At 38.3% G+C, this 14,090-nt stretch overlaps 1 protein-coding gene across 1 annotated transcript in view; it reads right to left on the bottom strand.

The window, feature by feature from the left end:
- nav2a (neuron navigator 2a) overlaps positions 1 to 14,090 on the bottom strand; it is a 124,688-nt gene that overhangs the window by 85,548 nt on the left and 25,050 nt on the right. Inside the window, exons 2-3 of the mRNA XM_088934843.1 lie at positions 10,064 to 10,181; positions 6,679 to 6,731 (exon numbers count right to left, since the gene is read on the bottom strand). Coding sequence (XP_088790969.1) covers positions 6,679 to 6,731; positions 10,064 to 10,181 — 171 coding nt within the window. The remainder of the gene's footprint in view (positions 1 to 6,678; positions 6,732 to 10,063; positions 10,182 to 14,090) is intronic.

The following is a 14,090-nucleotide window of genomic DNA, read 5'->3' as shown; positions in this document are numbered from 1 at the left end:
GAAAAACAAAGAGTTCCTAATCAGAGTTTTATTGGTATTTTTAGAGTAATCTCACAACCCAGCCCAATCCCTTCCCCCACTGACTTTACAGCTCTGCAAAGAGAACACCCAGGATAAAACATGATTTATGGCAGTGCCTTACAGGTGTATATCTACGCCTGACCTCTGGCTGTCTGACTGAGCAGAGTTTAAAAACCTTGTTTTCTAGAACATCAAGTAAATTGGTTTGCTTTAGGGCAGGAATAATTCCTTTTTTATTTCACTCCAGAGAGAAGAAAACGAAAAAGTCAGGAAAGCATGCGAAAGAAGATAGACGTATTATCCAGGACGGTATTTACTCTCTGTTGGTTGCTAGGCTACATTATAATCATGACCCAGCCGCTGTACCTTTCTAGTCAAATATGGCTTAGCAGAGGAATGACAGGCTGCCTGCACCACTCAAACACAAAAGGGACACATCTTAGCACAGGTAATGCATCTCAATTCTGCAAACCACATGACCAAAACAGCCATATTATCCATCACCATAGCAGATGAATTAAATCTTTGAACAAACTAAAAATGACGGAATTTATTTTTTGGAAAACAAAGGAATATATAGTCGGCAAACAAACTACGGGTCATGTTAAGGTGAACAGCCGCAGTGCCAGCTGAGCAAGAGGATCATGTTGCCTTTTCACCCATTCACGACTTACTCTATTTAAGCACATTTGTGTTACGTAAATAAAGAAATCCAGTGAAGTGCCATTTGATTTTCTTTAGTAATAACTCATACATATCCCGTGTACTTTGAGGAGTGTCAGCTAAAGCAAAAAGTGGGAAAGCTAGTCATAATTATTCACTTCCAGATGGAGTTCTTGGAGTTAAATGAAAACAGAATAGCAAGGACTGCTGCCATAGTGTCACAAGGGCCACAAGTGACAAGCAGTCCTAGATGAAATGAACAACCAGCAGCTGTTTCGATGGTAGAGGCCTATGCATTTTTAGTTCACAGAGAAAACCATACCCAACCTCTCCTGGAATCTCTAACATGCCCCATTCAGAATTCCATGCCTTTCAGAAATAACGCCAGTCTCGCTAGCCTGAAGAACTGAATTTAAAAATAACTCGCCACTCAATACATCTAAATAGAACAAATCCCTAGACACTCAAGTACAACTGCGGATATTTGTGTGCTGTAAAAAAAGGAAATGCCACTATTCTGAATTTGAATCTGCAATTTACCACAAAAGGTTAGAATTCTTTGATAGGACATTCTTAAAACAAAGGAAAAGTATCAATCTAAGTAAATGTTTAACTATCACTCCACCCATTATATTGACTTTTTTCATTATCATACAACAAATACATATCTAATGTTTTGAAACTAACCTGATCTAAGTCAATACAGCTGAGCCGTTGCAGGAACTGCAGTGTTAGTGCTTGCACCTCAAATCGCAGGCGCCAGATTCCAGTCCTGCTTGTCATTTTTCATCCTTCTCTCACAATGCTCACCTGCCATGCAGTCTTACTTCTCCTGCCACTTCCTTCACTCCACATCAGCCTGGACATCCTGAAAACTACATCTATCATTTCTAGTCAACAGTCCCCCAATACTCAAACAGTCCCCCCCCATAATAAATAATGTGAATCTCACCGACGTACAACTATACTGAAGCATGTCTTCCCTAATCTAATCCCTAATGTAATTCCTAAAGAACGATGAACCATCCCAAACAGATAAACACAGAAAACAACAGATCTGGAAACATTTACTGAACCACACTGACATGGTCTTGAAATTTCTGTTAGAATCAGTGACTTATATGCAACGTCCTTAACATTCTTTGTTTTGCATTGTTATGTTACATTTTGTTAAAATTTCCAAAATTATCTATATCTTACTCTCTTGTAAAATAAGCATGCACTGACTCTTACAAAATTAAGTTTGCAATCACAAGTTTTAGTTGTATTTTTAGATCAGAACTTTTATTTTCACTATGGACAGGATTCCTAGTCTTTCAAAAACAAAGGTGTGTTTTAAGCAGTTTCACATATTAGATAAATTAAAGAAAATCTCACCTTTGTCCCTTAGGTTACTTGTATTACAGTGGATGCTTTAAAACACCACACTTAAATTTCACACTAGGACTTTCGCTGTCTTATCTTTCTGAATTTGCATGCATCTCCATTGAATCCAACAGCGTTCCACGCTACTTTCCACTGCCAGCTACACCACTTAAAACAAATATTTACACAGGTTACTGAGACTTTTATGCGGCAGAAACATTCTTCTGAGATGAGAACTGGAAACTTCAAAATGGAAAACTATGAAAGAATCCAGCAGTACAGCATGCCATTCCCCCAAGAGAGGCTGTCTACAAGAGAACTGTGTCAATCGCCATCAGAACAGAACGGAGGTGCTACTGCCTATCACCTGGGAGAGTCTGGCACACTTGAGAGTTTCGTCAAGAAATCACACTGTATTCTGTAGGACAAAACAAAGGCTGACATACACGATTGCTGTCTTACAGGCAGTTTCATTTTAAACACACAATAAAAGGAAAGTGCCAAGTATCACCTCGCATAACAACAGCTTTAATTGCTTTGCGTTATCAGCACAAATAGCACTTCACATAATTTTACATTTCAAAACATGAGAAATATTTGAAGTCGCCATTATAACTGGAGAGGAAAAAAAGTCCCCCCCCCCCCCTTAGAAATTACTTAAAACCTGACTTAAAAGAAGAAGCAAAAGACAAGCTGAGTATCTTCGGAAAAACCCAGAATTAAAAAAAATGAAAATCTGATTTGAACCATCTGAGTGGAATTACAACACTTGAAATAATCTACATTGTGTTTTGTTAACATGAAAAGCATTACACACACACTGCCCGACTGCACAGAGAGGAAAGATATTACCTATGGACACCAATCAAAACAGACGGTATGCTGCAGAATGCAGTGGCAAATGTACAGGCAGATGACAGGCTGGCTCCTGCTCTCTGCTCCCTCCAGGAATCTGCTACACCTGCACTGTGCCTGACCTGCAGTGCTTTGCATGAACAAAGCAATCCTCCCGAATTACCAGGGCTTTGCTTTTCAGGGCTGAACTGCCGATACTGTACTACAATAAACACAAACACACAAAGATGAAATGTTGCTGGGCAGGCACTCTTTATTGCACTGATCAAACATTAGGCATTCATGACGATGCACTGCTCTTTTACTTTATTTGTATGTCAGCACAGGTGTGCAGTCTTTATTTCAGATATGCACCTTTTCTTCACAAGACGAACACAAGCTTGTTGCACCACTTCTCTCCAATATATTTTGTAAGTCATTACCAGTGTTAGTGATGTTGCTTCAAAGCCTTGACTGTGTGTAGTCCACTAGGACACTTAAAGACCATTTTTTTCCCCCACAAAATGCAGTATTCATTAACACAGAACGTCCACGATAATTGTACTGAAACAACCTGATCTAAACCCATGCCATTCCAGTCGGGGCACAAATATGAAACATTTCATACCAATATGAGCATTAAATTAGTGGGGTGAGGATTATGCAACAAACACCATTCTAGATTTATGCTTATTTATGTGAAAATAATGACAGCAACAGGCAGACAGTCTCTGAGGCCCAATGTTGTTATCCTCTGAATTATTTTTGATGCAGTGTTTTTAACTATATATTAACAGCTCGATAATAAAATTTACTGAAACACAGCCTTTAAGTTTCACTTCAACCTGAAGTTTGGGCCTAGTCATTTAGAGCTTACACTTCCTTGGCTAACTGGTGAACTGTGAAATTGGGAATATCCCACTTCTTCCTGTAATTGTAAAAATACAAATTGCTTACCAAGAATAGTCTTAATGCCTTTGTACTCCCTTTAATACTGCACAACAATAGACATGGTTTTGCAAGCCCTGCTAAACAATGGGTGCTCCCAAGTAGACTAATACTAAAAGGGACTGTTTTCCTTTGATTTGTTTGCAATGCTGCGGCAGTGTCACTTTGGGTTAAGTCATGTAAATGTGAAGATGTTATCAAAGAAGCCCGTTTATTAGACGTCTCATTTAAACAGGATCAGGTGCTCAGAACAATCCTGAAATGCCTCACTTTGAACTTTCCGGGATAAAGGTGTAAAAATGTATATGAACCTTAAAGCTAGTTTTTAAGTCACAATGACTGCATTATATACTTTTAATCTTGGAGGACTTTCACTGTGTTTTTTCAGTTTGTTTTAAGAATAGTGCATTTTATGGTGTGATCAATTGTGTAAATATACTGGGTTTTATGTATGTTTTGAAATAATTGTTGTGTGTATAGTGTACTGCCTTTTACTGTATGTCTATGAGCTATATTGGCAACTTAATTTCCTCCCTGGGGTTTAACAAAGTGTATCATATCGCATTCTATAAAACTACAGGTACAATGACAGAACAATTCTTAATTTTGAAGATTATTCCGCACAGCTGATTCAATTACATTTCATGCAATAAAGATGTCATACAGACATATACACCCCCAAGTCTAACTCTTTAAAAAAAGCTGATTCGACCCCCCCTCTGAAGGTGTTATACTTGCACGTTGTCAGAAAATTACAATACAATAAAAACATTTTCAGTTTTGAAAGCGAAGAAAACTGGCAAACAGATGCAGGTGGGGTTACAGGTACATGCAGTTATGTTGTAAGGCAAAAACTTTCTCGTCCCAACTGGGTATCTGTTCTCAGGAACTATGTTTCATTCAGTATCGGTGATGTCATTGGTGATAAACATCTGTAATACTCTATCTTCACATTATTTGTTTTAAACTATGTGGATTAGCATGTTGCCCAGGACGTTGTCACAACACTGCAAGTCTCTCTCCTGAGAGACATGAGCACACACAATCCTGATTTCTAACCTCAGGATTTTAATACTTCAGTGTAAGGTGCTCAAAACAGAAAAGTTTTTTTTTCTCAAAACGGAAACATTAAATATTAACTTACTTTAAATTGAAGAGGAACAGAATATTTAAATGGACTCACTAAGTAAGGGATCAATGACTGCAGGGGCTTAGTGTCCGCACTGTTAATCTCTGGCAGGGTCTAGGTTTTTGTAAAGCAAGCAATGTACTGTATGTGGCTGACATAGGGCACATAACCTAAACATTTGATAAAAGCATTAAAACAACCAGCCATCTGATGCACGAGCAATGACTGAAGTATAGGAGATTATTTAAAAATGCAAATGCACATTAGTTTATCTGAAAGAGCAGCTCTTCAGGAAGAGTACTACATTTCAGGATTGGAATTCTCCATCATGGATGGTTGCCAATTAAAATATATATATAATTAGCACTTTTTTTGATGTAGCAGTAGTAAGTATTGTACCGAGATTCTTCTGTTTGAAGACAAAAAAAAGATTTAAAAAAACTACAAGAAGCCTAAGCTATGTTTTTTTTAGTTTTAACAAATGGGTATGTTAATAATCGGTTTGAATTATTTTAAATGTGCACATCACTTGTGTTAGTACCAATCAGGATAAATTCAGCAATTAAGCTTTCCATTTGCCTGGACAGTTTTTCACGCCTATTTTCTGTGGCTTAAAATGCATTGATGTGTTCTGAGTTAAACGCCAACATTTGCATAATCACTAAGTGTGCACCTGCTTGGTCTCTTGTCTGTAAGCACTCCTCTGTATTACTCCTATGGAACCTCAAAGCATTACTGGCAAAGCTGAATATTAATCGAAGCCATTTTCTAAATTGAGGCTCACACCAGCTAATGACCTCCCAGTTGTTTTGTTTGACAACAGAATTAGTACACAAACGTTCATGTCTTTAAAATCTCGTAATTACAGTGTAGAAAGAAAACAAGGGAGAGAACTGACATTTTATGCAACTGAACTGGAAAGAGTATTATTTGACTGTAATGACTCTTTGCTAAGTAATCTACATAATTAAACAGGGTGCTCCTGTACTTCAGCAGAACTGATGAATTATTTGAAGATTTGGGTGCCCTTTCCCAGTGGTGCTGAAAATGGCTTTAAGTACGTGGGTCAATACTGCATTTAGTTTTGAACAAACCATTAAGTAAATCAATTGGTGGTGCACTCGAAAACTGATTACAGAGAACAACTGGTTGATCTTGATACTTTCGGTACCCCAACAAAACCAGTTCTCTTTGCATTTTAATGTTAACAATACAGAGGTGGGGGGTTAGGCCTTATTTCCACTACGTTTTGGTGTATCATACACCAACAATGTTCTGCATATTAAAAGGACACTGCTTTAGTCACTAAATTTGATTTTGATCTTTTAACTCACTTTGCAATGCATACGGAGAACTGTTTAGATGTAGTTAAAAACCTCTGGAATTTTATGTTTTGAGATCCCTGTTAGTTACATTTATAGCATCAAACTTATGAGAAAGCCTTTCATGCAGCAACAAGGGAGCTCATAAATCAAGCTATCCTGACTCAAAATTAAAATTCACCTCAGTTAAACACAAGACAATAGAGCATCTGAAGTCTGCAAAATAACAACTCTGACATTTTCTTAAAAGGATCTGCACACAAATGTCTGTACACAAAAGTCACCCTCTTTCATTTGATTCTTCATAATAGACGCAGTAAGACATACGAGGACATGGACACTGAAAACAGGCTTGAGATACGGAAATATAACATAAACAAGTAAAACGTCACTCACCATCTGAGACCGACTCTTTGGGCATCCATTGATATCTTCAATCTTCTCATTTGCTGGACAGGGGAGAAAACAAAAGGATAACTTTTCATTAGAAATACCCAAGGCAATCTGTCCGCTCCTCGACTTCTCCAGCAACTGAAGCAGAAGACCTGTTGCTAGCCAGAAGCCGGTGCCCCACATTAATGAAATCCAATCTTATCAAAGCAAATGTGCGAGGGCCTGAGAGCCATCAGCAAACTTGTTGGACTATTCTCACGGGCTCTCCCTGCCCTGCCCACAGCAGCTGAAACAAGATCATCCTCTAAAACCAAGCAACTGTGCTGACAGCACCTATGCTAGGAGCTGTCGGACTTTTCCCTGCAGCTCCAGCCACAAGTCAATACCACCAGCACTGGGGGAATGCAGAAAACTGTGGTTTTCTGTGCCTGTACAGTTTGAGTACAATCGATTACAATTTGAGCACAATCGACTGAGTCTTGAGTCCAGACATGCAAAACTTATACTTTTTTTTTCTTTCCCAATAAAATATCTGTACACAATATTTAAATCTTTATTACGGCTTTTATACGCAACCTTAAGTGGTTGGTTAGCAGAGATCTAGCAGAGATCTGGAAGCATGTTAACTCTTCTCAATTAAAGTGATTGATCCAATTAAGTCACCCAGAGCTCAGTTGGAAGGAAAACCAGAAGACACTTTGGCTCCGCAGGATAGGGGTTGCAGACCACTGCCTTAATTAAACACCCAATTTACAGCTCATTTTACTGAAGCATATGGCCTGGGAGAGCAACTAAGAAATGCAAATTACACTGCATTGTGGGTACAAGCGAAACGATTACGATGCAACACAGACAAGAAGGAAAACTCCTTCATACTCCTACTGTGGCAATGCAACTCGTCTTATAAAAAAAAATATCCAGAACAATGGCAAAGGCTTGTCCACCTTACTTAAGTACCGAGCATTCCATCTGTCTCACAGCTGCAACTACGGCCTACCGTATTTCCCAGCTGATTAAAGGAATGCTTAACCGGTATGACATGAATGCTGGTCCAGTCAGATGTGTCTGGGTTTTGGCAGGCTCCACAATGAAATAAGAACCTGGGCTACAGGACATTTGGTAAGGCTATGGACAGGCTTTCATTTTAAATTTAAGATCACTTCAGAAAACAATTATATACCCTTTTTTACTTTATTTAGAGCCCTGAGAAAAAAAATAATTACGGAAACAAAGTACACACAAACTTCCCACTAGCACCAGGCTGGACCTCATCAATATTACAAGCAAACCTGCATCTGAAACTGAGTGCTCTACTATAATACACCGATTGAATTTCTTTTTGCAAGTTAAGCAGTCTGATGACTATAACTGGTAGCCGATAACTAAAACAACATGGATATATGGCTAGGGTCATCAGAAGGTTTCATTTTTTTGCCCTGTCCATTCCACTGAGAAACCCAACCAGAGTACAGACGGACGCCTCAAACCAATGCTGTGAACTATCATTTGTTTTTAATTCGGTTTCAGCTCTATACTACTCTGTATCTAGCATTCACCCACATGATCTTAACTTGTTGATTTTATTTTTAAAAATCTCTCATAAAAAAGCAATGCTAATGTTTTCCATTTGAGGCAAGTGTGTTTTTTTTCCAAGACGTGTTCAACTGCACTGCCTGCACTCACTAAAAGAAGTGACACCTTTAGAGAGCAAAACGTTTCCCTCACTGATCACAAGCTTGAGATTTGCTGTGTTTACTGCCCTCACTGGCTTCAGAAGTTGTAGGGCAGCAGAATAAGTTGGGTGGTATAGTATTTCATGACGTCTTCAGAAAAAGGCAGAGAAAACACAGATGGGAGCCACACACAGCCTCTTCAGCAAATGCAGTCAGCTGTTCGGAAGCCTGAGCATTTTTCCCTCTGAAAACTGACACCGGCATTCACCTATTTTTGTTCATTATTGTTGTCTGGGGGTGGGACAGCATGCGACAATGTCACTGGCACCTTCCAAACTCTCAGTAAAGAAGACAAATGAACGCAAAATGATTTAGTCACTTGCGGTGCAGCAGTTATTTTGCTAGCTATTGCTCTTCTTTCAAAATTGGCAAGGTTATTTGGCACCAAATAAAAATAAATCAGAGTAAGATAAAGCAAATTACCACTGCTGGGATTAAAGGTCGACCCAATGCAACATTTGAAAACAACTGTAGATGTAAAGAGTGCACTGAATGACAATAGGGTATATGATTTTTTTCCCGCAATGTAACAATCCAGCAAAGCTAGACAGAATTTACCCCTTAAATACAGTGCAATGGAATTCAAATATAAAAGTCTAACGTCAATTAGTGATGGGTCAAATAATAGGAAACCATCTATTGCAAAATTGCAATGCGTGTAGTATAATCAAGCAATAACAGATTCTAAAAATAAATTTTATAGAAGAATCAGTGTTTCTAAAATCCTTCCATATCTTTTATTATGTAAGCATCAGGACTGAAATATGACACATGACAGACCCGCAATAGAACTCAAACCTATGTTTCTAGTTAATATAGAGAAAATCCAGTAATATCAAGAGTCAGTGAACATGTCATATAAATAAGGTTTAAAGCCATTTTTATCATTCTGCTCACATGTGCTGTAACCTTCCTTCCAGTGTGCAGAGAAAGGACCTCTGTTCCCATCAATCTGGCAGCACCACTATGATGCTGGATACTATAATCACAGGACCATCGCTGTTCGGCTCGAGCACATGAACTCAGAAGACAGCAGGTTCTGTTCAATGAGTACTTCGCACTTCGGAAACCAAACTTTGAGCTTCCAATTTATGTCAGCAATGTACCCATAAATGTACCCACCTTTAGTATGTTATCCTAAAATAAAACTCTTTGCACTTGTAACTCCTAAAAAGTTAACTCTTTGTACCTTTTGTACTAATTTAAAATTTATAGGGTGGAAAATTCTCCTAAGAATTAATTTCAAAATGGGAATACACACACCGCTTCAATTTTATATGACAATATTCAATATGCTGTGGTTTCTTCGTTTTGGTGCTAATGTTGGACATTTTCCTAGAATGCGTTACACATTCAATAACTAGAAACAGCTGTTTGCTGGGTTTTTAGCCCATTTAGATTTGGATCCAAAAGACACTTAGTACTCTAAAAGGATACATAATTTAATGAAATTTAGTGTCTTGTTTATTCCATCAATTAGTCTCTACATGTTAATAGTGTATCAATCAGCAATGAACACAACTGTAACAAAAGTCTCCATTACTGTACACTGTTAAAGACGAATGAAAGAGAACAAGAAATAAAATAACTAAAAATACCATTCCACACCATGCAGCCAAAAATATGCATAAAGGCTATTTGAAATGGTGACCTACCTACAACCTGTATGATCTCAGCCAGCAGCACTCCATCTGTGACATCTTGCTGTAGGTCCTTAATGAGACGCTTGTGGCCTGACTTAGCCAGATAATGGTTGGCCCAATCAGTGTAAATCTGTGCAGCAAAAAGGGAAAAGAAGAAAAGTGTTACTCACTCTGGGCATCACAGAGCGCTGAAGCCGACACCTTTTTTTATGGAATGTGAAAAACAAGGCGGACATCTTCACAAATACATAACGTTCGAAAAAAAGTAAAAAAACATACGAGCAAACTTGCTTGTTCTCAGCTGGATCCAACATATTGGCGTGGTATTCAAATTAAAGGCATTGTATACAATTCAAGTATTCAGGCTCCGCTAGCGCTTCTTTCAAATGTGGAGTCTGACATCACAGCTTAAGACAGACAGAGCCTTCACTGGCCAAGAGAGGCTGAATGGAGCATCAGACAAGCGTCTGAATAATCTGAATAGCTTTGTTTATAATTGGGTGTTTAAAACGGCTTCTCCATCATATTGGCATCTCATTATATGATGCCTGTATGCAAACACCAAAACCGCCACTGCTGAGGAACTTATGAGATTATACTGTTAAATAATACGGAGCACTGTTTCTATAGCAGGTCTTAATGCTGGGACAGTTCTTCCACAAAACTCACTCCCAGGGGGGTGAGGGGGGAATGACAGGGAAAGAAAAAGAATCTGGAAAGCTGCACAACCATCCGAAAGCTCACTCCAACTACAGAACAAAACTATCAAATTACTTCACTTATTTCATTAGCAGGACCAAATTAAGATGTAGCGCACAGAACAATTACAAGGGCATAAGCTTTAAATTAGAGCAACTGTCCTTAAGCAGCATAAATACACGGGAGGTTACTTTCTTTCTTTTTTAACAACAGCCTTCAACCTACCTCCAATACCAGTAAAGTTTAGATTGCTTTTTTTCTTTCATCCAGAAGTTGTTGAAGTCATTTCATTTTCAACTCTACACATTTTTTTTTAATTTTTTGCTGTGACTCCAATTCTGTGTGAATTAATCATTAGTGTGACAGCGCAGGCATCATTGAGAATTAAACCCATTGTGAGTTCTGTTCAGCGGCTACGCAAATGACAAACCCTGAAACAAGTTTGTCTTTTATAACTTTACTGACTTTGATAGTACTATAATTAGTTTACAGGATTTACAAAGACTTTCATAGAACGGCACATATTTCATACACATCTATTAACATACACAAATCTATAAACAAAAATTCTTGAGTTTAAATGCAAAACCAAGTCCAGTGACACATTCAGGGTTGTCAGTTACAGTTCTTGATTTCTTTGAAATAATTCAAAATCTGGACTGTAGAACTGTGAGGAAAGCACCCACAATGTCAGAAATCCTCATTTGGTTACCATTGCTACGTTGTGTGTTTTAATTTGTGTGATATTGCGACTCTGATAAAAAAAAACAGGTATTCAAAGAGAACTTGAAACCTTCTCCGCAAACGCATACTACTGTGGGCTAAGCTTCTAGAATTTAAAAAGGCTCATGTTCACATTCTGGAGTTAAAATCCTCTCTGTCTCTCCTATGCATTGCAAGGGACAATAACTAAAGAGCATATTAATGTTGTGGAAAAATTCTCCTAGTCACTATTGTGTACAACTGTCAACATTTCTTATCCCAATAAAGGAGACAAATTGAAAGACTAACGTTACGTAGGGTTTGTCTTTATATTCCCTATGACTCAAGTGGCCTTTCTCACAAGAATGATTCACTGCTTTCCGCTGACCACAAACAACAGGTGCACAATTTTTTTTTCACATTAAACATAGACCAGCAACTCTTTCAAGTTGTGTTCACAGCATGTCTTAAAAAAACGAATTACAACACCAAACAGGGGGCTGAACAGTACAGTAGAAGAAAGAAAATCTTTGAAGTTTAAACATGGTTAGAATTTGCTTGGGTAATTACAGAGCAAGCAAAATAACTAGCCATCAGTCATGGCACATAAATGGCATAGTCTAATTCTCTCTGAAAAATCAAAAACTAAAAAGGTTTCATTTACAGGGCATTTGAATAATCACAGCAGAATGCTCATTGAAAGCTGAAGATGAGAAGTTATAATAGGACACTGCAAATAAGAGATTCACATAATGTCCACAAACTGCATGATACTAAAGAGCACATGAAAGCTCAGATGGTCTCAGGACAGGATTCACAGGAATTCCAAGTAGCCAAGCAAAGCACTAGTCTTAGTACTGTCAAAGCGTTGCTGCTAACCTGAATTATCATGATAGTCATGAACACAGTATCAGTTCCTCAGATATAGTCTGGATTTTGAATAATAAAGATAACATCACTTTATAGGCCATATATAATTTCTTGTATTAGGAATTTGTCTTTTCCCAGACCCCAACTTGCTCTCCATGAGACACACAGACAGGAAGAGAAGCTTGGAGTCAGAGCGCAGAGTCAGCCATTTATATGGCACCCCTGGAGCACTTGGGGTTCAGGGCCTTGCTAAGGGGCCCAATGGAGTAGGATTCCTCTGCCGGTCGCGGGATACGAACCGGCAACCTTCCAGCCACAGGCGCAGATCCTTAGCCACAGAGCCGCCACACCGCCCGCATAAAGCGACGTCAATGTGTGTAAGGGTCCACTTCCATCTGGAACGTTAAAAGCTATTCCCAGACTGATAAAAGCATAGACAATGGCATATGGTCTTAAACGGTTCATGCGCCATTTTACTTCTTTTGTGAAACAGGAGATTATTCCACCCAAATTGTATTTCATTTCTATACTGAGATATACACTTGACGCATGTTCCACTTATGTGGAAAGGACGAACAACACCAAGGTTAATTAGTGATAGATGCTCTTTACCGGCTGAGTTGTATGATGTATCTGCCATCAGAAATTATGAAGTGTGTCAGTATCAGCAGCAGCAGGACTGGAAATTAATTTCACATCTAACAGCAACCCTGTAAACTTCAAACAGCATCATAGAGTACACCATGAGGGCAAAAAGAAGCAGGATCCTCTTGAGAACTCAGACTGGTGTCTGAAAAATCAATCTGCTTTGAATGAAATAGGAATTTTACTGTACATCTCCTTTAAACTGTGGCTTGTCTACATCAAGCTGTCAGATACAGTAGGAATTTAAATATCAAAGAGCACTTGCACAGATGAACTGATAATTCGGGGTAAGAAACTAAATAGTTAACTTTTATGATCATTCACATTATTTTCTCGGAATTCAGTTACAGCAAATTTCAATCCACACGACACTGACAAACTGTTGATATCTTCAGAAGTACACTTATATACATTTCTAACTTTCAAAATGTAAGCACATTCAGACCACCCCCAGAAAACAACTTCTGTTAACTTTTATTATCATTTGCCACATTCATAATTCTTAGAATAATTCATATAGAAATATTCTAAATGGATTTGAAGCTTTGCATTGCTTTCCTATGCTTTCAATTAAACATTACAAAGTTTAAAAGTACAAGTAAATAAGTTGTTTTTTTTCAGAACATGATTTGGCCCTTTGTTATCAACAGCACTTGAATCATCTTTCATGCCACCACTAGCCCCCCCACCCCCCCACCCATCTGGAGGCTGTGTGAATCAGTAGCACATGACAAATCATTCAAACCAGCCACATTAACTAATACCACAAACTGAATTGATTTCAATGGCCTTTCATTTTTACCCCAAGAGCATGGTGTGCTATGGCCTTGGAACGTAACAAAACAAGGCACTACAAAGACTTTTTTGTACCCTCAGTACATATTAATCATTAACCTTGCATGCCTCAACAGAAGAGAAGCCTGAGTTTGTTCTAAATGGCCAATTAAACTTTTTAGTTGGTGTCTCTCAAGGCATATTTCTAAGTACAAGTCTTCAGTATAGATCGCACTACAGCAGATAGCACACTTAGTTGTTTATTTCGCCTCATTTGTTTTAAAGATATCTAATTTTATTTTCAAGGGTGCTTAGATCAGAAGTAATTGTTTTTTCTCCCAATAGCTAT

Source organism: Atractosteus spatula, chromosome 16 (genome assembly GCF_055471065.1).
Source record: "Atractosteus spatula isolate fAtrSpa1 chromosome 16, fAtrSpa1.hap1, whole genome shotgun sequence".
Classification (NCBI taxonomy): Eukaryota; Metazoa; Chordata; class Actinopteri; order Semionotiformes; family Lepisosteidae; genus Atractosteus; species Atractosteus spatula.
This window is presented reverse-complemented; position numbering and strand designations above follow the sequence as displayed.